General features: G+C 41.3%; 1 protein-coding gene across 12 annotated transcripts in view; it reads left to right on the plus strand.

The window, feature by feature from the left end:
• The window catches only part of CNOT2 (CCR4-NOT transcription complex subunit 2), a 100321-nt gene extending 77739 nt beyond the window's left edge, over positions 1–22582 (plus strand). For 10 of the 12 annotated variants that reach the window (XM_053253137.1, XM_053253146.1, XM_053253141.1 and 7 more), the window contains 9 exons: positions 892–1017; positions 7513–7637; positions 9745–9865; positions 9975–10131; positions 14866–14927; positions 15029–15078; positions 16411–16544; positions 17545–17689; positions 21443–22582. In XM_053253137.1, coding sequence (XP_053109112.1) covers positions 892–1017; positions 7513–7637; positions 9745–9865; positions 9975–10131; positions 14866–14927; positions 15029–15078; positions 16411–16544; positions 17545–17689; positions 21443–21529 — 1007 coding nt within the window. In that variant the 3' untranslated portion in view covers positions 21530–22582. Of the gene's footprint in view, positions 1–891; positions 1018–7512; positions 7638–9744; positions 9866–9974; positions 10132–14865; positions 14928–15028; positions 15079–16410; positions 16545–17544; positions 17690–19094; positions 19201–21442 lie in introns of all 12 variants that reach the window. The other 2 variants (XR_008308030.1, XM_053253138.1) reach the window with 2 other exon arrangements.
• The last annotated feature ends 1055 nt before the right edge of the window (positions 22583–23637 follow it).

Here is a 23637-nt window from a genome sequence, read left to right on the forward strand (position 1 = left end):
AGGCACAGCAATTGTATTGGCTGAAAGTGATGAAAAGCACTTAGCCATAGCCTTGACCTGAGACACCAGGGTGAGATCTGGGTCCAAGAGCACGGCCAAACTGTGTAACTGTTCTTCCTGAGGCATCCTAACCCCATCCTGAACAAGAAGTTCTATCCAATCCTTCAGATTATGACCCTCCACAACAAGTACCTCTGTCTTGTTTGGATTTGGCTTCAATTTATTATCCTACCACTGTGTTCATTGTGTGACCCTCAGGGACATATTTTTGTGACACAGTGGACTTCAAAGGGAAGGGCAGTTGGTCAAAAACCACCCATTCCCCTGCTTGGATGGTAATCCATCAGTACTCTGGATCTCGGCATTGCTGCACGATTACAGTGCTACTCTGGATGTCAGCCAATATATTAATTTTACTACTACTATTAGTAGTAGTATTTATATACCACTTCAGTTGATGTTCTCAAAGCAGTTTACGTAGATAAATAAATAAATATGCTTCCCTGACCCCAAATGACTCTCAGTCTAAAAATAAATGTAAGGTTGACCCCAGCAACCACCACTGGAAGGATGCTGTGCTGGGGTTTGTTAGGGTCAGTTGCTCTTCCCTTGCGTACTGTGAATGGATTGGCACTTTGAATGGCGCTTCCTTTGCTCAGTTAGCAGCACTAAATAGTGAAAACTCGTGGTTTTGTTGTTGTTGTTCTAATTGTGAGACACTCTAACATCTTAGGATCTTTATTTTCTCGTGGTGGTAGGACAAAAAGCCAATATAAATGAAATCCTGGTCCAAGAGAGTTATGAATTTCTTTTTATGATAACATTTCTATATATCATTTCTGTGGAAACTATCTTTGAGAAGAGTTGTAAATAGGATGTATTTTTCTTTAGATGGCAGTGAAAATGTGACAGGATTGGACCTTTCAGATTTCCCAGCATTAGCAGACAGAAACAGAAGGGAAGGAAGCGGGAATCCCACTCCATTAATAAACCCTCTAGCTGGAAGGGCACCTTATGGTAAGCCTGTACTGCTTAAATTTGTTATCTTTGTGGGACAGTTTCTTTTATTTTCAACAAATGTTGAAAATGGATTTTGCTGAACTTGCAACTTGCCATTGTTCAACTTACTCATTTTGCCTCAGAAAGGACGACTCTTGTAGGAGAATAGTTTAGCTTTTGGTGTTTAGATTGTTTGTTTCCAGCATTGCCTGTCCTTTTAGTGCTTAATTTGAACTTTGGAAAGTAGCTTCTATGTAAATGTTGATGTCTTTAATAAATGGCCAAGATTTATTTTACTAATTCTATAGTCTGCAATACAAATAGTGGCCAAAGCACCTGTGCTACATGAGATGTTAAGTTGGTGGTGCTGAGTTCCAGACTACCACAGCACTGGGATGCACATGGGTGGGGGGATTTTTGACAACCTATCCTTACATAGGAACATGGGAAACTGCCATATACTGAGTCAGACCACTGGTTCATCTAGCTCAGTATTGTCCATATCTACCGACTGGTAGCAGCTTCTCCAAGGTTGCAGGCAGAGTCTCTCTCAGCCCTATCTTGGAGATGCCAGGGAGGGAACTTGGAACCTTCTGCTCTTCCCAGAGCAGCTCCATCCCCTGAGGGGAAGATCTCATATTGCTCACATGGAGTCTCCCATTCAAATGCAGCCAGGGTGGACCCTGCTTAGCTAAGGGGACAAGTCATGCTTGCTACCACAAGACCAGCTCTCCTCCTTCCCCTGGAAGCCCTCTGTATCAACCAAAAAATATATCCCTGAGGGCTGCATGACCCTGAGGAACATATTTTTGGGTGGCACAGAGTGTTTCTGAGGGAAGAGGAGGTTACTGAAATTCTGAGGGCACTTCCCAGTGTATTGTACAGAGTGTCGCATGTATGACTATTTGCTTCATGGACAGAAGTCATGGGTATGTGCTCGGTGCAAGTAGCTTTTGGCCCTCAGGGAACAAGTTCATTCACTCAAGACCAAGGTGGCAGATCTGGAGAAGCCCAGAGAGGCATTCAGATGAGACCGTCAGGGATGTGGTTGAGGCATCCCACTCCAAGGCCGATAGCTCCTCTGCTGTCAGGGAGAATGAAGGTCTTGGGGAAGGAAGACATCAGTCTGAAGAAGAGGGAAATGCTCCTGTAGAAGGCACCTCTTCCATGGATGATGAGCCCATATCCTCTCACATAGGGGATACTCCTCCTGGAGGGCAGGGGCCTCCTTGTAGTGGGCAATTCGATCACTAGAGGTATAGAGAGAGGGGTTTGTGACCCGCGTGTTGACCACACGGTGACTTGCCTGCCTGGTGCGAAGGTTGCAAACATCACGCAGCGTCTAAATAGGCTGTTAGGCAGCGCTGGGGAGGAGATAGCTGTCGTAGTGCATGTCGGCACCAACAATGTGGGGAAATGTAGTCAAGAGGTCCTGGAAGCCAAATTAAGGCTGATAGGTAGCATATTGAAGTCCAGGATCCCCAAGGTAGCATTCTCAGAAATGCTATGTGTTCCATGCACAGGTACAGTGAGACAGGCAGAGCTGAGGGATCTCAATTTGTGGATGAGACGTTGGTGCCAGGAGAAGGGGTTTAGATTTGTTATGCACTGGGATACATTTTGGGACAAGCAAAGTATGTACAAAAGGGATGGGCTGCACTTGAACCAAGATGGAACCAGACTGCTGGTGCTTAAAATCAAAAAGGTTGCAGAGCAGCTTTTAAAATGACACCTGGAGAATAGCCAACAGGAGCTGGGCAGTATCCAGTTCGGCAAATGCCATTCTTTAAGCTGCAAGGGTGTAAAAGGTTCAGATAAAACAGATTGGGACAGAGCAGAACCACATAAAGAGCAGACAAAAGGCTGTGCAAGCTGGTCAAAGAGATCAAAGAGCCAAAAGAAAGATAGGGTATCTTACCAGGTAAGAGATTCAGCATATAGGTGCTTATATGCCAATGCCAGAAGCCTCCGAGCCAAGATGGGTGAGCTGGAGTGCTTGGTTGCTTACCAAGAAATAGATATAGTGGGCATAACAGAAACATGGTGGAACAGCAAGAACCAGCGGGACATTGTTATCCCTGGATATAAACTCTATAGAAAGGGCAGGGCAGGGCACCTTGGAGGTGGAGTAGCACTGTATATTAAAGAAGGGATAGAATCTAATAAGGTAAAAACCTAAGAGGATCAGAGTCCTCCACAGAAACCCTGTGGGTGACAATACAAGGCCTGAAAGGAAACGTGCTACTGAGGATGTGCTATCGCCCTCAGGGTCAAAACACTGACAGTGACTGGGAGCTGCAGAAGGAAATCACGGAGGCATCAAGGAGAGGCAGGGCAGTAATAATGGGTGATTTCAATTACCCACACATAGACTGGGTAAATTCACAGTCAGGTAATGACAAAGAGATCAGATTTCTAGATATGCTGAATGGCTGTGCCTTAGAACAGTCGGTCTTGGAACCAACCAGAGAGAAGGCGACCTTGGACTTAATCATGAATGGCACCCAGGACCTGGTGTGTAATGTCAGTGTCATGGACCCTTTAGGGAACAGTGACCATAGTGTGATCAAATACAGCATACTTGCAGGGAGAGAATCATCCAGGAAGTCTAACACAGAAACTTTGAATTTCAGAAGAGGAAACTTCTCCAAAATGAGGAGTATGGTGAAAAGAAAGCTGAAAGGGAAAATCAGGAGAGTCACTTCGCTCCAGAAAGCATGGAGTTTACTCAAAATCACTATACTAGAAGCCCATTTAGATTGTATACCCAAAAGAAGGAAAGGTACCGCCAAGTTCAGGAGGAAAACATCATGGCTAACAGGTAAAGTCAAGGAAGCCCTAAAGGAGAAGAAGACTTCATTCTGAAATTGAAAGTTCTGCCCAAATAAAGAAAACAGAAAGGAACACACATTCTGGCAAAAGAAATGCAAGGTGACAATAAGGGAGGCAAAAAGAGAGTTTGAGGAACCGTTAGACAATGAGGGAGTGAGAGGGATTATTGAGGAGGATATGGAGGTTACAGAGAGGCAAAATGAGTTCTATGTATCTGTCTTCATGGCAGAGTATACTGAGCATATACCTGTTCCTGAACCAGGCTTTTCGGTGGCTAAAGAACTGAGTCAGATAGAAGTGACAAGATGATCTAAACCAGGGATTCTCAACTTTCGGTCCCCAGATGTTATTGGACTTTAACTCCCATAATCCCCAGGCCCAGTGGCCTTTGGCTGGGGATTATGGGAGTTGAAGTCCAATAACATCTGGGGACCCAATGTTGAGAATCCCTGTTCTAAACTGCCTGGAAAAATTGAAAACCAGCAAATCGCCAAGGCCAGACGGCATCCATCCCAGAGTCCTTAAAGAACTTAAATGTAAAATTGCTGACTTCCTTGCAAAAATATACAACTTATCCCTACAATCAGACTGTGTACTAGAGGACTGGAAAGTAGCAAATGTAACACCGATTTCCCAAAAGGCATCCAAGGGTGATCTGGGAAATTTCAGGCTGGTTAGCTTAACGTCCGTTCAAGGAAAATTGATGGAAAGCATTCTCAAGGATAAAATTGTGAAGCACATAGAAGAACAGGCCCTGCTGAGGAAGAACCAGCATGGCTTCTGCAAAGGTAAAACTTGCCTCATGAACCTTTTGGAGTTCTTTGAGAGTGTCAACAAGTGTGTGGATCAAGGTGATCCAGTTGACATAGTATACCTGGACTTCCAACAAGCTTTCAACTAAGTTCTTCATCAAAGACTCTGGAAAAAATTTAGCAGTCTTGGGATAAGGGGACAAGTACATGTGTGGATTGGTAACTGGTTGAAGGACAAGAAACAGAGTGTAGGTATAAAGGGAGAATTTTCACAATGGAGGGAAGTAAGAAGTGGGGTCCCCCAGGGATCTGTACTAGGACAGGTGCTTTTTAATTTATTCATAAATGATCTAGAAGTTGAGGTAAGCAGCAAGGTGGCCAAATTTGCAGATGATACCAAATTATTTAGGGTACTGAAATCCAAAACAGATTGTGAGGAGCTCCAAAAGAATCTCTCCAAACTGGGTGAGTGGGCGACAAAATGGCAAATGCGCTTCAATGTTGGCAAGTGTAAAGTGATCACATTGGGACGAAAAACTCAAACTTCATGTATACATTGATGGGATCTGAGCTGTTGGTGACTGACCAGGAAAGGGATCTTGGGGTCATGGTGGACAGCTCGTTGAAAGTGTCGACTCAATATGCAGCAGCTATGAAAAAGGCCAGTTCCATGTTAGGGATCATTGGAAGGGGATTGAAAATAAAACAGCTAACATTATAATGCCCTTATACAAAACTATGGTGCGACCACACTTGGAGTACTGCGTACAGTTCTGGTCACCACATCTTAAAAAGGACATTGTAGAAATGGAAAAGGTGCAGAAGAGGGCAACCAAAATGATCAGGAGCGTAGAGCACCTTCCTTATTAGGCAAGACTACAACACCTGGGGCTTTTTAGTTTAGAAAAAAAAGACGACTGCGGGGAGACATGATAGAGGTCTGTAAAATCATGCATGGTGTGGAGAAAGTGTATATAGAGATTTTTTTCTCCCTCTCACATAATACTAGAACCAGAGGTCATCCCATGAAATTGATTGCCAGGAAATTTAGGTCAAACAAATGGAAGTACTTTTTCATAAAACGCACAATCAGTGTTCTCTCTAGCTTTTTTCAACTATGTGTGGGATGAGTTTTGTTCTGGGCAGCAGTATCAAGGCAGTGTGTGTGCACATGCATTCAGAGTGGGGCCTTCCCCATTCAATCTGAGTGGGATTTAAATTTTTCTGAGCGGACATAAAAAAAACTTGTGAGCGTGCGCACACCTTAGAGGGAACACTGCACATAATCAACTTGTTGAATTATCTGCCAAAAGATGTGGTGACAGCCAACAACCTGGATAGCTTTAAGAGGGGTTTGGATAACTTCATGGAGGTCTATTGATGGCTACTGGTCGGAGGGCTGTAGGACACCTCCAGCCTTGGAGGTGGGGTGCCTCTGGGTACCAGTTGTGGGGGAGTAAGAGCAAGAGAGAGGGCATGCCCTCAATTCTTGCCTGTGGCTTCCAGCGGCATCTGGTGGGCCACTGTGCGAAATGGGATGCTGGACTAGATGGGCCTTGGACCTGATCCAGCACGACTGTTCTTATGTTCACACACGAGTGCTGTTGCTGTATTAGTCTGAAACTCAGCGCCATCACCATAGCATCTCATGTAGCTTCATTAGTTAGGATCTTGGCCAGCATTTTGCCATGAAGTATCTGCTGTTTCTGAATATAATAGTTTAAAGAGCTAAAGATGATAAAGGACATGGCAAATTAAAAGTGCTATCTATCTATCTATCTATCTATCTATCTATCTATCTATCTATCTATCTACTTTATTATTTGTAATGACAAAAGAGACTGTGTGCTTCAAAGCAAGAGAGAGAACATTTGCATCTCCATTTCAATGTAGTTAAGAGAAGCAACTAAATTGCTTCAAACCTGCTGGAAGATATACAATACTGTTTCCTATTTTTCCAATTCTTTTGTCAAAACAGTTGCGTAGTAACATGCACCTAGTTTACTGTGTTTTTCTAAACATCTGATCAAAGCAGTTGGCTCTGAGATGCTTCTTATTGTTAGAGTAAAGAATGCTGCTCTCCAGCTCTAGATTTCTATATTCTAGTCTTGAGTGGCTTGGCCTCATTTTGTGAAAAAGGGTCAAAGCATTGTGTGGCTAGACAGTAGCTATAGATTTGCCAGTGAAGTGCTTGCCGTTTTGTTCCTGTGCTTAGTCACCATAAAGCATTACACAACAATTTCTTGTGTTACAGATTATCTGAGGATCTTAGAATACATAAGTGAGGAAATTAGAAAACCTTTATCCTCCTTTTCCTCCGCCTTAATTATACAGGCTGATGTCCTAACTAATGAAGTACCAACACTTCTAATGAAGTGTTGAAGATTTGCACATGTGACTGTTGCCTTTCTGGACTAAGGCTGTGCTTCTGTAGGGGGTGCTCATCTCCCCCAGCCCTGGAAGCATTCCCTATGGGCTGCGAGCCACAAATGGGTCCTTGAGAGTCGTGCAGCTCTCAGTGACCTGCTTCTAGGGCTGGGAAAATATGGGCAAATTCTGGTGGCTCCCCCCCCCCCGGCCTCTCAAGACCAGCAGAATGCTGGTAGTTTGTAGCACAGAAGTGCCAGTGCTCTTCATGGTACTCTGGCACTTAGTCAGGATGTTGGCCACAGTTTCTAGGAACACATTTAAAAATAAAATGCTATACCGCCAGTCAGTCAGTGAGACCTACCCTCATAATAGTTACTGCAAACACTTGTATTGAAAGTAAAATTTACAGTTCTTGCAAACATGCTCATTTATTCTGTCTTATTGTTACTTTTTGTTTCAGAATCTGTTGAAATCAAACATTTTGCTGATAGAGTTCTCCCTAAATCGGTACCAAATTTTTTTTATAATATCTAATCTGATATATTTATCTTTGATACAGTTGGAATGGTAACAAAACCAGCAAGTGAGCAAACCCAAGATTTTTCGATACACAACGAAGATTTTCCAGCATTACCAGGCTCTAACTACAAAGATCCAACATCAAGTAATGATGACAGTAAATCTGTAAGTGTCACCTACTTCAAAGGGGAAATAATCACACAAGAAGGAAAAATGCATTAAAGCAATTTGATCATATGGTTAAATCAGCTAGACCAGGCATGCTCAACTTAGGCCCCCAGCTGTTTTTAGACTACAACTCCCATTATCTGTCGTAGCTGTCTATCCATCTATCATATTTCTATACTGCCTGATATGTACATCTCTAGGCAGTGTACAAAATTTAAAATATGTAAAAGTTACAAATTAAAATACATGACAATAAAAACAATAGAATAAAATAGATATTAAAACAAGGTTTTAAAAATAATTTTAATTAAAAGCCTGTGAAAACAGGAAAATCTTGAGATTCTTCCTGAAAACAAATAGTAGAGAAGGAGATGCTCTTATTTCAGTAGGGAGCATATTCCAAAGCCCTGGGTCAGCCACAGAGAACGCCCAGTCATGGGTTGCCACCAAACGAGCCGGTGGCATCTGTAACCAGATCTCTCCAGAAGATCGTAACAGGTGGCAGGATTTATGACAATGGAGGCGCACTCTTAAATAGCCTGGACCTAAGCTGTTAAGGGCTTTATAGATAAGAGCCAGAACTTTGTATTTCACCCGGAAACCTATCGGTAGCCAGTGCAGTTCTTCAAAACTGGTGTTATGTGGTCCCTTCATGTTGTCCCAGAGACCAATCTGGCTGCCACATTCTGTACCAATTGTAGTTTCTGGACTACGTACAAAGGCAGCCCCATGTAGAGTGCATTACAGTAGTCAAGTCTGGAGGTTACCAGCATATGTACCACTGTTTTAAGGTCATTCGCCTCTAGAAGTGGACATAGCTGACTTATCAGCCGAAGCTGATAAAAAGTGCTCCTGGTCACCACCTCAACCTGAGAAACCAGGGAGAACTTTGAGTCCAGGAACACTCCCAAGCTACATACCTGATCTTTCACGGGGAGTGTAACCCCACCCAGAACAGGCAGATCTAAACCATCTCATTTTGTTATCCCTCATTCAGCCCATTACTGTCTCCACACAGGCATTTAGGGTAGATATTCAATTTCCTGATGAGGTTGGCATGGAGAAGTTGATCTGGGTGTCCTCAGCATATTGATAACACCCAGCATCAAATCTCCTGATGATCTCTCCCAGCGGTTTAATGTAGGTATTAAAGAGCATTGGAGACAGTATAGAGCCTTGTGGAACTCCATACTTCAGTTCTCATTTAGCAGAACAATAGTCTCCAAGCAACACCATCTGGAATCTGCCAGAGATTAACCACTGTAAATCAGTGCCACCCAATCCCACAGGCAGTCCAGAAGGATACCATGGCTGATGGTATCGAAAGCCTCAGAGAGATCCAAAAGGATCAGCAGAGTCACACTCTCTCTGTCGATAGCCATTTGGAGATCATCCATCAAGCCGACCAAGGCAGTCTCAACTCCATAGCCCACAAGAAAGCTAGTTTGAAATGGGTCTAGATCAGAGTTTCTTAACCTTGGGCCCCCAGATGTTCTTGGACCACAACTCCCAGAATCCCCAGCCACAAAGGCCATGTCTGGGATTCTGGGAGTTGTAGTCCAACAACATCTGGGGGCCCAAGGTTAAGAAACCCTGGTCTAGATAATCTGCATCATCCAAAACTTCCTGTTGCTGAGAGGCCACTATCCGTTCAGTCATCTTGCCCAGCCATGGTAGAATCCCCAGCCCACACTGGCCAATAGCCAGGATTATGGGAGTTGTAGGCCAACATCTGCAGGAGGGCCAAAGTTCTGCACCCCTGAGCTAGACAAATAACTTTTTTTGTGGATTTAAGTTCACAGTTGCTGCATCGGTTTAAGGCTCTGATCCCAAAGTCTATGCTGTCTATGCAGCTGGTCTCTGTCTCTGTTTATGGTTAGAAGCCCACTGTACGGCATATCAGTCTCTGCCAAATTTAGGGGAGCTTAAGAATCAGGCCCTGATATAATGCAAAATGTTGCTTTTGGCGGGGAGGGGACCAGAGGAGGTTGTTTATAATTTCTTATAAACACTACAAGGGGCTTTGTAACTTGTAACTTATGTATGCAAGCTATTCTTAAGTGTTTTGTCATACAAGATTTCTCACAGAATTTTCTTTTAATAGAATTTGAATACATCGGGCAAAACATCATCTAGTGCAGATGGACCTAAATTTCCTGGAGATAAAAGTTCAACAACGCAAAATAATAACCAGCAGAAAAAAGGGATCCAGGTGTTACCTGATGGTATGCATGCTGAATCCCCATCCATTCCCTCTCTAAAATTATCTTACAGGTGTTCTTGATATTTCTGTTTCTTTACACTTTGAGATTAATCTTGTGTATTCTTGCCTAGGTCGGGTGACCAACATTCCTCAAGGGATGGTGACAGACCAATTCGGGATGATTGGTTTGTTAACATTCATCAGGGCAGCAGAGACAGACCCCGGCATGGTACATCTTGCATTAGGAAGTGATTTGACAACACTAGGTCTCAATCTCAACTCTCCTGAGTAAGTTGTTTTCAACTCTTAATACCATTTATGTTGCTTGATAGCTTCAGGTGGCTTGAATATAAAAACTTCAAAGGTACTTTGGTAAGGTAAACTGCAAATGATTAATGAGCAAACCTTAATAACAGAATTTGTGTAAGGTGTTTGAAATTCAGATTGCAAACTTCAAATAAATCAAGATTTAAAAATTTTCCTTCACTTTCAATAGTATGGTGAAGTTGTAAATGATGGCTGATACAATGGTGCAACATATGATGCTGTGGACTCATAAGGCAGCCCCTATGTTGTTCAGAATGAGCAGGTACGCTACTCATAGTTCTGCCCTATATTGTCGTTCTTCCCATTTGCCACAGTGGGAAGAACTGCAGTTGCGTTGTTGTGCAGTCGCTTGTTTTGAACACCCTCGGGGCTGCTTTACAAGTCTGCAATAGACCTGATGTGGTGCACCATGTTGCCATGCTATTTCATATTAGGGATGTGCACAAAACCGGTTTGCCCGGTTAGGTTCGAATTTGAACCGGGTTCAGACCAGGAGTGGGAGGGGAGGTTTTGGTTTTGCTCAACCCCCCCGGTTCGGTTTGAATTTGCACCGGTTCGAACCTCCAAAAGTGGGTGGGGTGCTAGCTGGCACTCATGGGTACCTACCACCCAAACGCCAAAGCAACTGGACACTCGTATGATTTTTTATGAATTCTTGAAATTTATTTTTATTTTTTCCTCATAGGGTATAATGGGTCTCTAACCAGCCCATTATTCCGTATTGTGGAGCACCCACGGGTGCCAACAACCACCCAAACCCCGAAGCAATAGGACACTCCTACAGTTTTTTATGAATATTTGAAATATTTTTAATTTTTCTCATAGGGTAGAATGGGACCCGCACCAGCCCATTATTCCCTATTGTGGAGCACCTAGGAGCACAAAAGTGGGTTGAGTGGTAGGCACCCAGGGGTGCCTACCACCCACAAAACCCCAAGGCAATCAAAACACTCCTCGGATTATTGGTGGATTTTTAAGTATTTTTGAATTTTTCATAGGAAATAATGAGGATTGCAGCAAATGTATAGCTTCATGTCCGGGGCAAAGGGGTGGCCTAGAGCAGAGTGTGGTGGGTGGTAGTGCCCAAGGGGGGCAAGGAAGCTACCAGAATTATTTGAAAGGAATCGAGCAAAGGGTTGATTTTTAAGTGATTTTTGAAGTTTATGTGTCTTTAAGGTTAGCAAATGAGAGTGGATTCATGGTTTGTCATTGAAAATCTCATATGCTATCAGAGAATCTACACTCAGAACACCTCAGAAACAACAAAACCCAGTACCACATGGGTTAGCAACCCATGGGGGTGGTTGGCACCCTCTGTGCACTACACCACCACTCGCCCTGGGCCACCCTAGTACCTCCCAAGTGCAGTTACGGGGCTGCTGAAACTTCCATTCTTCCCTGTGGAAAAAAACCTTAAAGACACTTGGGGGGTGCTGGGGTGGCCCAAAGTGAGTGGTGGTGTAGTGCACAGTGGGTGCCAACCACCTCCAGGGGTTGCTAAACCATGGGGTACTGGGTTTTGTTGTTTATGATAGCTTCCTTGCCCCTCCCTTGGGCAATACCACCCACCACACTCTGCTCTAGGTCACCCCTTTGCCCCCAACGTGAAGCTATACATTTCCTGCGATCCTCATTATTCCCTATGAGGAATTCAAAAATACTTTTTAAATCCACCAATAATCAGAGAGTGTCTGATTGCCTTGGGGTTTTGTGGGTGGTAGGCATCCCGGGTGCCTACAACTCACCCTACTTTGGTGCCCCTAGGTGCTGCACAATAGGGAATAATGGGCTGGTTTGGGTCCCATTATACCCTATGAGAAAAATTAAAAATATTTCAAATATTCATAAAAAATTGTAGGAGTGTCTGATTGCTTCAGGGTTTGGGTGGTTGTTGGCACCCGTGGGTGCTCCACAATAGGGAATAATGGGCTGGTTCGAGTGCCATTCTACCCTATGAGAAAAAAACAAAAATAAATTTCAGAAATTCATAAAAAATCGTACGAGTGTCCGATTGCTTTGGAGTTTGGGTGGTAAGTACCCATGGGTGCCAGCTAGCACCCCACCCACTTTTGGAGTTTTGAACTGGTTCGAATCGAACCATCTCCAGTTTGGTTCGAATTCGAACCTGATGGCTGGTTCGGTTCGAATTTGAACCATCCAACTGACCTGGTTCAACTTCGAACCGGTTCAAATTCAAATCGGTTTGCATATCCCTATTGCATATCCTTCTGGGCACTAAATTTAGCACATCACTTAAAAACAACAACCATAAATTCCAAACATCTATATGTACTTGTGTGCAGCATATTTTCTTGTACATTTAACTAACAAGAATGTATGTGTAGTTGTACTGCTGCAAAGATAACTTTTAATATAACTATCTCCCTATAAAGTTTTTTCCCTTCCTGCTTCCCATTGTTTAATTCTTGCTCTTCTTGAATCATTGCTTTCATGAGCTGGGGATAATATGACAGATTGCTTACATTATTATCTTTGTTGCATGTATTGCTATAGGCAATGACAGGAAAAAGCCATTGATGCATTGTTAACTCCCCTACACATGGAAAAGCAGGTATTTTTGTAGCTTGAGGGTTTATGTATTATGCTGAGTTTCTAAGCAAGATGGTAAAGGTACAATAGACTAAACATGATTACGACCCCTTATTAAAGAATATCTCTAGACAGCAGTGGCAATTTTGAACCCCCCCCCCCAAAAAAAACCCCAAAACCTGAAGTTCTAGTTGATGTAGATTTTTACCCACTTTTTTGGCTGTCTCAGTAGGCAGCATCATAGAATGCTTTGTGGACATACAGCTCCATACATGAAAAAGTTAGCTTATTTGCTTGTATGAGTTGCAGAAAGCTTCACTGGCTCATTTCTGTTTGATACAGCATGAGGGACTGTAGGCAAACGGAAGAATCATTGTTCTCATCCATGTGTTCACAAAAGTACCTTGCTATTTTATAGAAGAAATCTATAACTGATTATCATGAGTTGGTAGAGCTGAGCTTCTAGCAACTAGAGTGGGTCTTTGCATGTGTATGGAGTAGAATGATTATGCATATATACAGGAAAATGCAGCTCCTTCTGGAACTAATATTTTAGAGCTGTGTATTGACAAAGAGATCAGGATTGAATCTGTTCTGAACATATTCATATCAGTTGTATTGGCTAGATGATGTATGTTGGGGAGACCTACTTGGATCAATGTGATAGCATGGGGCTCATAGAATCAATCAGATGTATTGAGGTGGGAGGCTTGCTTTGTGGCAACATGGTGGACGATCCTTCAAAAAATCTCCTGCTTCCATCAGCAGCACCACCACCACAATTTTAACACGCTACTTTTCTTCCTGGCAGCTGACAGATAGTGCTCCAGGGAAGGATAGAATATCATGACATTGTGTCCTTTTCCAGTACATAACTGGGTGAGAGGGGCAGGGAGTTTCAGGGAGTGGCAGTTCCTTTCTCCCAATAATATGCCAGAAAAGACACAATATTACAATACTGTATCTTCCTCGAAGCATGGAAACAATATTTGAGAAGAGGTTGTAAATACAAATACGTATATACCACTTTTCAACAAAAGTTCCCATAGCTTGGTGGTGGAAACATGCTGAATTTTGTTACCTGGTGACCTTTTAAATTGGACATTTGCCTTCATCCAAACTCCCTCCATTCCACTAGAAACCAGGTAAGTAGTAATTTCAACAGAAAGATCATAGTTCTGAGGTCCGGACAGGTGTTTCCCACTCTTCTTAGTATAACGCGTCTCAAGAATGGTGCATTTGCTTCTGCAAGAACCAGGAAATGGCAGAATGTTGCTTTTCCAGGCCTGATGTCCAACACTAGTATGAGAAGTAATTGGGCAATCTGGCACCCAGTGGCCAGTATCCAGACTAACACAGCTTGGGTGCTACATGAGAAGTGTCAGGGCTACTGATGGTTTTGACTAACACATCACTGGCAATCTCATGAGGGACACACACACATTTTGACTTCCCCTTCCCCTGGATGCACTATGTGTCACCTGAAAATAATAATAATGATAATATTTATTTATTTGATTGATTGATTGATTTCTATACCACCCTTCCAAAAATGGCTCAGGGTGGTTTACACAGAGAAATAACAAATAAATAAGATGGATCCCTGTCCCCGAAGGGCTCACAATCTAAAAAGAAACACAAGATAGACCCCAGCAACAGTCACTGGAGGTACTGTGCTGGGGGTGGATAGGGCCAGTTACTCTCCCCCTGCTAAATAAAGAGAATCGCCATATTAAAAGGTGCCTCTTTGCCAAGTTATGTTCCTGACAAACACACAACCCTTAGGGACATATTTTCAGGTGGCACAAAGTGATTCTGGGGGAAGGGAAATTCACTGAAATTCACACCTGCCCTCCGCCTCATGCAAGCATAGATTCTGCATTAGTCAGGAACTCAGCAGCAGCACTGGCACTTCCCATGTACTCCCTCTACTTTGGTGTTCTGGATGTCAGCCACCATGATTGGCTATTGAATGCATTACCACTGTGACATAAGAGCCAACCCATAACGGTTTTCAGTGGCTACCATGTTTCGCTGATGTGTTTTTGGTGCTGGTGTGTATGCAGGAAGTTGCATTGATTAAAAATAATTAAATATTTAGGAAGATGGATTTTTATCAACTCAGTCACTGTTTATTTTTTGCAGGAATCTTTATCCCAAATTTGCATCACCTTGGGCTTCTTCACCTTGTCGACCTCAAGATATAGGTAGAGTTTATTCTCTGTGTGTGTGAGATATACTAATAACGCTCTAAAGAGGGTCTCTGTCACGGATTTAGAATTAAGTTACTTTTCATTCCTTTATCTAGACTTCCATGTTCCATCTGAATACTTAACGAACATTCACATTAGGGATAAGGTGAGTGTACTCTTCTGTCCCCTGTAAACACAAAACTAGAACAAGAGGCTACTTTTGAAAGATGTTGTATTTGAGAATTTGGTATAGTATAGTGGCTAAGAATGTGAGCTGTGAGATCTCCAATTCAAATTTTCCCACTGCCATGAACTCAGTAGGCAGCCTCAGGCAAACCATGTGTTCAGCCTGAGCCACCTCCTCCCTGCAATGAAGGAATGAGGACACTCAATTACCTTACAGGGCTGATTGTAAGAATTACTGCAATAATGTATACAAAGTGCTTTGAACACTCTGAAGCACTAGATAAATGCTAAGATGTTCTTGTTACTAATCATCTGTGTTTAGAGACCATTTCACAAATAGGAGGTGTGCACCTTTATTTTTAAAGAACACACGTTTCTTTAAAATGAGACACACCTTTTTGAATAGTGTAGGAATTCATTCAGTTTTATTAAATTCAGTATTTATTTATTGATAACATTTATTGATCACATTAATAACCTGTGACCTTCTAATTCCAAGGAGCTTAGAGTTGGTATGTGGTCCCCCAACTGTTTTTTCCATACCACTATATACCTGCACAATGCCAGACACTGGCTGACATCCAGGCTGTTTACTCACTAGTACTACTTGGGAGTTACAGGTCTGCCTAATTTCAAAAGGGCTTCTGTGGAGTAATTTAATTAGGATTTCAGCCATTTTCTTCTGGAAAACCTATCTAATTATAAATCTAATTATTGTTATGTTTAACAAAGTGGTAGTCCATTGAAATGTCCAATAAAGTTATCCTGAACAACCTATAATTTCAGCTAAATTGGTCTTGACTTGTAATTTAAGAGTGATTTAAACCTTTTGCTCTCTTTACGGCTAATACAACAAAAACTCTCATTTTAACATTATAGGTAGAAAGCAATACTACTGTATGTGCTTCTGTGAGAAGTGAGAGGACTACTGAAGTAATGCTTGTTATATAATCAAATAAATAGTTTGGCTATGAATATGCAAGGAACAACAAAATTATAAGACTAAATCTTTCTACCTCATTAACTCTATTACTGAATAGGTACATTCTAATAGAAGCTAGAGGGAGAAATGTCTTACTTTATGATATTGCTAGAAAAAGCATTGGCAACATACTTAGAGACTGGTTCACAATCCAGTTACTCAGTTATTGTCTCTTTGAAACCACTTTGAATTATGCCAGTTTGTCTCTTAATAGCCCCCTTAATGCAGTACTATAGCTAAATAAAAGTTTCAGATCAGATTTTAATGCCTTTTTTGCATACCCCTTCTCTTAAAGTGTTCATCTTTTTTTCTTTTTTTTCCGCTTTACAGTTGGCTGCAATAAAGCTTGGCCGCTATGGGGAAGATCTACTGTTTTATCTCTATTACATGAATGGAGGAGATGTATTACAGCTATTAGCAGCAGTAGAGCTGTATGTTCAGACTTCAGTGGATTTAATACTGGGGTGGGGAAAGCGTTATTCGGATAGCTTTAAAAATGTTTATTTCAAACACGTTAGTTTTATATGCCACATACAGGGGGATTTTCTCATCCAGCAAGGGCAGTCCTTGAGTGGGAACAAACTTGCTTCCAGATTGTCCCCTTCTGCACTTGTGGGGAGGACGACTCCCCGCATGTCATTCAGCATGTGGTGTGTGCATGTTGTCTAACAGATGGATGGCATTGGTCACCTGTTAAGTGAGGGTGGTGGGGGGAGAAGGGATGACTCTGTAGGTACAGATAGGTGTGTGGGCGTGGGGAGGCCTCCTACTTCATTGCTTATCAGGGTCTTTGTCCAAAGATTTAATTAGTAGCCTGGAGTCTCCAGATTGTAATCTAAGCTTTTGCAAACTGTAATGGGATTTACCCATGTTATAGAAGTTTTTGAAAATGATTTTTATATATAATTCTGGAGGGGGGGAAGTCGTGGTTTTGTTGTTTTAAGTGAAAGATAATACTCCTAAAATTAACCCACTTTTGCATATAACAAAATATGCTAACACGAGTATCTGTGATGTCTGAGATACTGGCTGACATGTTCTGCGGTGTAACATGATGATTCTGAGCTGCCTGCACTGTGAAGGGCTGCTCAGGACGCACTGGTGGTCTTGCCTAAGAGCAGAAATACTTAAAGCACTGCATCCATTTTCTGGCAGCACTTTGGAAGCATTGGAAGCAATGTAAGTGAACTCCCAAAGTGTGAGCGCACTGCTTTTAGGTGTGTGTATGCTCTTGTTCAAGGCTGCCAGCACTTCCTTAGGAAGTGCACCCTCTGCGGTGCAAGCAGCTCAGAACTGCCATGTTACACTGCAGAGTACGTCAGCCACTAGCTTCATTTTCTCAGCAGTTATCTTGTTGTGGCATATACAACTGACATACTGGGATGAGTATGTTGTGCAGTGTTTGCAAAAATGTTATTGTAAAACCCAGCTAACAGAACCTTATCCTTCCTGATTAAATAATAGATTTAACCGAGATTGGAGATACCACAAAGAAGAGCGAGTATGGATTACCAGGGCACCAGGCATGGAGCCAACAATGAAAACCAATACATACGAGAGGGGGACATACTACTTCTTTGACTGTCTTAACTGGAGAAAAGTAGCTAAGGTATTTTTTCTTTAAAACTGGCATTCAGTGTATTGTAGACTGACATTGGGGCATATTCTTACCTGTATTTGTTTAAAAGGGCTGAGGCAGACAATGTTATTCCAGGACAGTATAAGAGTTTGGAGCTGATATTGAGAGAGCTTCAGTTTGAGTCATGGGGTGAGTTTAGTTAACAAGATGGAATGGCTGTGGCCTATAAGAATAACATCTCCCTTACCCCTGTTGGAGAATGTGACTATATTGAATATGTTTACTTAAGTTTGGGGACTAGAAATAGACCAGAACTTCTGTTGGTATACTGATAACCCCACTGCCCAACAGAGTCCCAAACTGAGCTGACAGACTTGGTCCCAGAATTGGCATTGGAGTTGCCCAGGCTTATGGTGGTGGGAGACTTCCATGAGAGTTGTATGGAGCTCTGCAGGGCTCCATTCTGTCTCCAATGCTTTTTAACATCTACGTAAATGCAGATGGTATGTTTTCCCAAGGCATGATTTACATCGACAGAAAGTTCCAGGGCAGGGAAATGAGATATTCCTGTGTGTGTTGCATCAGGTCACCATATTTACATTCTGATCACTATTAATCTTTGAATGCCTCAGGTAACAACCATACTCTTCATACTAAAGCAGTTCTAAGATGTAGGGAAGATGAGTTGAAACCACCAAATGGTTGCCTACACATGAGATTGGGAGAGAGACCTGACCTAGCCAGTACTGTAGCAGGCTTGAATGGCCATGTATTTGTCTTGCGCCCTTTTCTTTTGTGAGACAAAAGTGCTGCTTAATTTTACGTTGACTTTAATATTATCTCCCCTGTAACCTGGTGGGATACAAAGTTAGAGAAACCATTGTTTGAAAGCAAATTGATGATAACACATTTAATATCTGTTTCTGATCATCAGGAAATTTGTGACGCTCTCTCTTTATCCTTCATGGCAAGAGGACAGTTAGTGAGTTAAGATTTCAGCACCATAGGAACACTTCATTCATTCATTCATTCATTCTTTTGATTTCTATACCGCCCTTCCAAAAAATGGCTCAGGGTGGTTTACACGGAGGAATAACAAACAAATAAGATGGAATCTTTATGGGTGCCCTGAAGGGCACTGACACACACAGACTTCTACATTTGCTGCACTGAATGGGTGTGTATACAGAGGTGTCCCTGATATTGCATTGAACAAGAAAACTCTTTCATCTACAAGAGCATTGGCTTGCATCCCAAGAACAATCAGTGCTTAAAGATCTGTACTGGTTACTAGTTCGTTTTCCAGTACAACTCGAAGGACTGTTTTTGACCTATAAACCCTTGGGACAATGGTATCTTTACTTGCTCCCGTCTGAACCTGCCCACATATTAAGATTTTCTGCTGAAGCTTTGTTCTATGTTCCCTTGCCTTCAGAGGCACAGTAGGTGGCCATGGAGAACAGGGCCTCTGTGGTGACACCCAGACTTTGGAATGCCCTCCCTGGCATTACTCGTCAAGTACTTACATCATTAAATTGCAGGTGCCAATTAAAAACCTTTCTACTTGTACACTTCTGGTTGTCTTTGACTGACTACCTGCTGCTTGCTCGTTCTGTATGCTGACTGTTGGCTTTTATTTTATTTATGTAATTATTTTTAATCGTGTTTAACCTAGTAGTGCTTTTAATAACATTAGCCACTTTGGAGACGTGTCTGAGGTAGAAAGCCAGGATAGAAATATTTTCAATTAATTATAATGATTCATATTTTACATCTGGGTTCTCCCATCCTCTCTTCACGATAGAACCCCTTGTGTGGCCTGGAAAGTTGCTGCTGAGGGCCAGGATTTATTTATTTATTTGTTAGTTAAACTTCTGTACCTCCCAAAGTTTCATCTCTGGGCAGTTAACATAAAACAATTAAAACACATATAAAAAGTTAAAACAATGCAACAATTTAAAATCAGCCATAAAATTAAAAACAGACAGTTTTAAAAAGCTGGGAAAGCTTGGGTGAAAAGATGGCTTTTCAGATGTGGTTTTTTTTTTTTTTAAATTGCCAGAGATGGGGAGGATTGTATCTCAGCAATAGAGGAGGTGGGCAGAACCTCCCACCCATCCTACGCTCCTGTGCACAAGCAGGTACCTTCTCCTCACATGTAGGGCACTTTTGTTCTAAGACATTCTTTCCACTCCAGAGTCCCCACACATACTGCTTGCTTGGAGAAAGGAGGTTAAAGTGTCCAGAAGCTTCTAAACTGAATAGAAGCTGGTTCTCTTATTCCATCTATAGTCTGTATAAAAAGACTGCTATAAATCTGAACTTTCATCTCTAATGTTGAATATCTAAAATATAACTTATCTTCATTTTTTTGCTCTCATTTTAATTTAAAGTAAGAATTCTGAAACATTGAACAAAGAAAGTCTTGTGGAATTTGGTAAATAATTAATTGTTCTTTTGCTCATTAAGAAACTTCTTGTACTATAGAAGCACAGAAAATAAGAGCAAATCTGAAGGGTTTTTACAGCCCAGTTCTATTTAGATATTTATAAGTCCCTTTTTAATTTAAATGGGGGTTAGTGTTACATCTGAACTGATCCCACAATGTCCTGTTTAAAATGGAGGTCCTATCAGAAGTTATATTTTTAAGGACAGTGGACTGTGAAGATATTGATGGTGCTATTTTGTGTGGGGGAGGGGAGATTTAAAAACATGATTCTGTAAATAAAACCTAATCCAATCTTTCAAATAAGTTCACAGATTTATTTATTTTTTAAATTAGTCTGCCTCGCTACGTGCATCTAGCCTAAAGGAAAACAGACATTTGTGAAGCTTTGCTGCCTGGTCACCTGGAGGCAATTCTTATTCATAATAGGTGTCTGGCTGACTTTATTTGTTGCATATTTCTAATCCTTAAATAAAAATTAAAATCACTTCCTTCCATTTTTTGCCTCACAAGTAACTGAATGCCAATCATTAAGGAATGTTTTATTTTCCTATAAAGAGTATGCAGCAGAATGTTAGGAGCATACCTGAAACGTGAAAAAAAGAGTAGACTGCTAATTTGATAAAAAACCTTTGTATGCTTGACTTCAGCCCGCTTCAAACATAATAGGAAACCACAGTTCCCCTCCATTGAACATGTCTCTGTAGGCTCCCTCTCCTCCTCTTTTACACACATGAAGAGAAGAAGAAGGAAAGACTGGTTTCCACTTTGAAGTTAGCCACAGTTTACATCTGAACTCGAACTGTGGGTTACTTCAAATCACAACTAGGAAAAAACAAATGAGGATTTCAGAGTTTGCTTTGTTCTCTAACTGTGGTGCAGAGTAAACACAGTTCCTTGAGTTGCGATGTAATGTGGAACTGTGGCTTGCTTCAAAGCTGAATTAAATGCTCTAATTCTTCTCACTCTCATGTGTGAGGTTGGAGGAGAGGGGAAGGGGGAAAGAGCTCCCTGAGTCTTGTTTATATAGTGAGAAACCATTGTTTGCCATTACATCCTAACTGGGCTCTTAATGTTTTTACATGGCTGCAGGAAGACTTCACAAAGCTAATTTCATTATAGAAAATCTGAAGGATATTGCTATTGCAGGGGACTTGTCTTTATTTCCCCATAATAATGTACAAGAAAACATGTTGTCCTCCTTTGATCCTGAGCAAATCTCCAAAATTATTTGTAAATGCAGCATTGGGGGTGGGAGATGCACACCAGCATGAGCCTGCACTAATTTAATGGACCAACTGATAAAAGAAATCATCACCTTTTTCTTTGGTTTGCAGGAGTTCCATCTGGAATATGACAAACTAGAAGAAAGGCCTCATCTGCCATCAACCTTCAACTACAACCCTGCTCAGCAAGCCTTCTAAAGACTTCCCTTGTCTTGGGTTATGGCTGTCTCAGCACAATACTCAACATAACTGCAAAACTGATGTGGCTCAGGCATCCTGGTTTTAATTCCTTTTGAGGATCTGGCAATTGGCTCATGCAAAGGGGTCACCATTTGAAGTCCTGCCTTACTAATTATGTGCTGCCCAACAACTAAATTTATGATTTGTTTTTCTTAGTTTGAGCAGGGTCTGATTTTCTTTTTTTATTTTCTTTTTTGCCAGCAGACAAGCTTGGGTCTGTAAAGACAAGCAAGTACACTGACAAAAGTTTACCACTTAGTTTCCAAAATGTGTAAAAAAAAACAAAAACGGAAAAGAAACCAACAACAAAATTTGCATTGTTCATTGTAGCACTCTTGGTAATAAAAAAAAAAATGTTTGTGCATTTTTATGTGAAGATCCTTCTCGTATTTCGTTTGAAAAGATGAGCAAGGTCTGCTTCCTTCATTTTACTTCCCCTTCAGTTTTTGAAAAGGCAGTTTTCGCCAACTTAATGCAAGAATATCTGACTGTTTAGAAGAAAGATATTGCCACAACCTCTGGTTCATTTCCGAGGTTGTGTGTTACTGAGCTTCATCTTTCCAGAATGAGCAAAACACTGTCCAGTCTTTGTTACGATTTTGTAATAAATGTGTACATTTTTTTTAAATTTTTGGACATCACACGAATAAAGGTATGTATGTACGAATGTGTATATATTATATATATGACATCTATTTTGGAAAATGTTTGCCCTGCTGTACCTCATTTTTAGGAGGTGTGCATGGATGCAATATATGAAAACGGGACATTCTGGAACTGCTGGTCAGGGGACGTCTTTGTCGCCCTGTGCACTAAAGGGCCAGATTTCAGCAGCCAAGGACATCCATACCCAAGTGAATGTGATGGGACTTAACGAAGTGAACTGAGACAATTCACTCTGGCTGTTTGAACAGCAGCGTTTCATAGGAAGAGAAAAAAAAGATCAATCTTGTATTTTCTGACCACATAAAGGCTTCTTCTCTTTGTAATAAAGTAGAAAAGCTCTCCTCACTGCAGTGTTGACTTTGATTTGAGATTGTGATATCGCTTCTTCAGCAATGAAAAAAAATATGGGAAAAGTTCAAGTATTTTTTAAAAAATCAAGCTATAGTGTGATTGTGGCACTTAAAATGAAGAGTCTTTTTGCTGCTGACACTTCATTGAATAAGAGTTGCATACCTTACATGAGGCCTGAACTCATGATCAAACTTTTTGTCATGTCTGGACAGGCTAAATTTTAGCAATGGGGGGGCGGATAACATGGGCATTCATGGAAGATGATTCAAAAATTCCCATTGAAATAGCGTTTTTTGTCATGGGTGTGTTGTTTTAAACGTTTGAGCAGAGAAGGTACATTTCATTTGAGGCCTATTTCCCCTCCACTCCCTGGAGGTTCAAATCTCAATAAACCAACGTGAATAACATGTTGTTTGTGAAAGACACTGTAACTATTCTCTAGACAAAGGGGAAAAGGAATAGTGTAAGTCCCTTTTTATTAACACATACTTCATTCAGTCAACTGTGAATTATATTGCAATCAGATGTTATAAGCGTACCTGAAGTTACCAAAGTGAGAAAAGACAGCAAAATAATGTCAGTAATATGTTTAGTTTTAAACTGTTTTCCCCCCCTTTATGTAGTACAAAAGAATTGTGTTGGGTTTTCCCCCTCAAATGACATTGAGAAATCAGCTGCTAATAACATTGCTATGTTTCGATATCAGGTGTATAGCAAATATAAATTCTACATTTTTATATGTATTTTGGGTTAAATGACAGATATAAAAATATAAAATGACAACTGTCATCTTCTTCTTTAAAGCAAGGTGCTTTCTCAGCCTGAATAGAGCCAATACTGATCACAAATATTGTGACCGATTGTTGTTCTCTGATTCCTCCCCCTCCCCCAGTTAATCAAATACACGTTTACTATTTACAAATACTTTAAAAAGAGACAACACATAAAATATTATTCACAATCTAGTCATTTGTGAGACACTGATCACAAATCTTAGGAAGGCTCCACAAAAAAGCCTCTAAAGCACCAGCACATTTCGTGGTGTCTCC

The sequence above is a fragment of the Hemicordylus capensis genome, chromosome 5 (assembly GCF_027244095.1).
Source record: "Hemicordylus capensis ecotype Gifberg chromosome 5, rHemCap1.1.pri, whole genome shotgun sequence".
Classification (NCBI taxonomy): Eukaryota; Metazoa; Chordata; class Lepidosauria; order Squamata; family Cordylidae; genus Hemicordylus; species Hemicordylus capensis.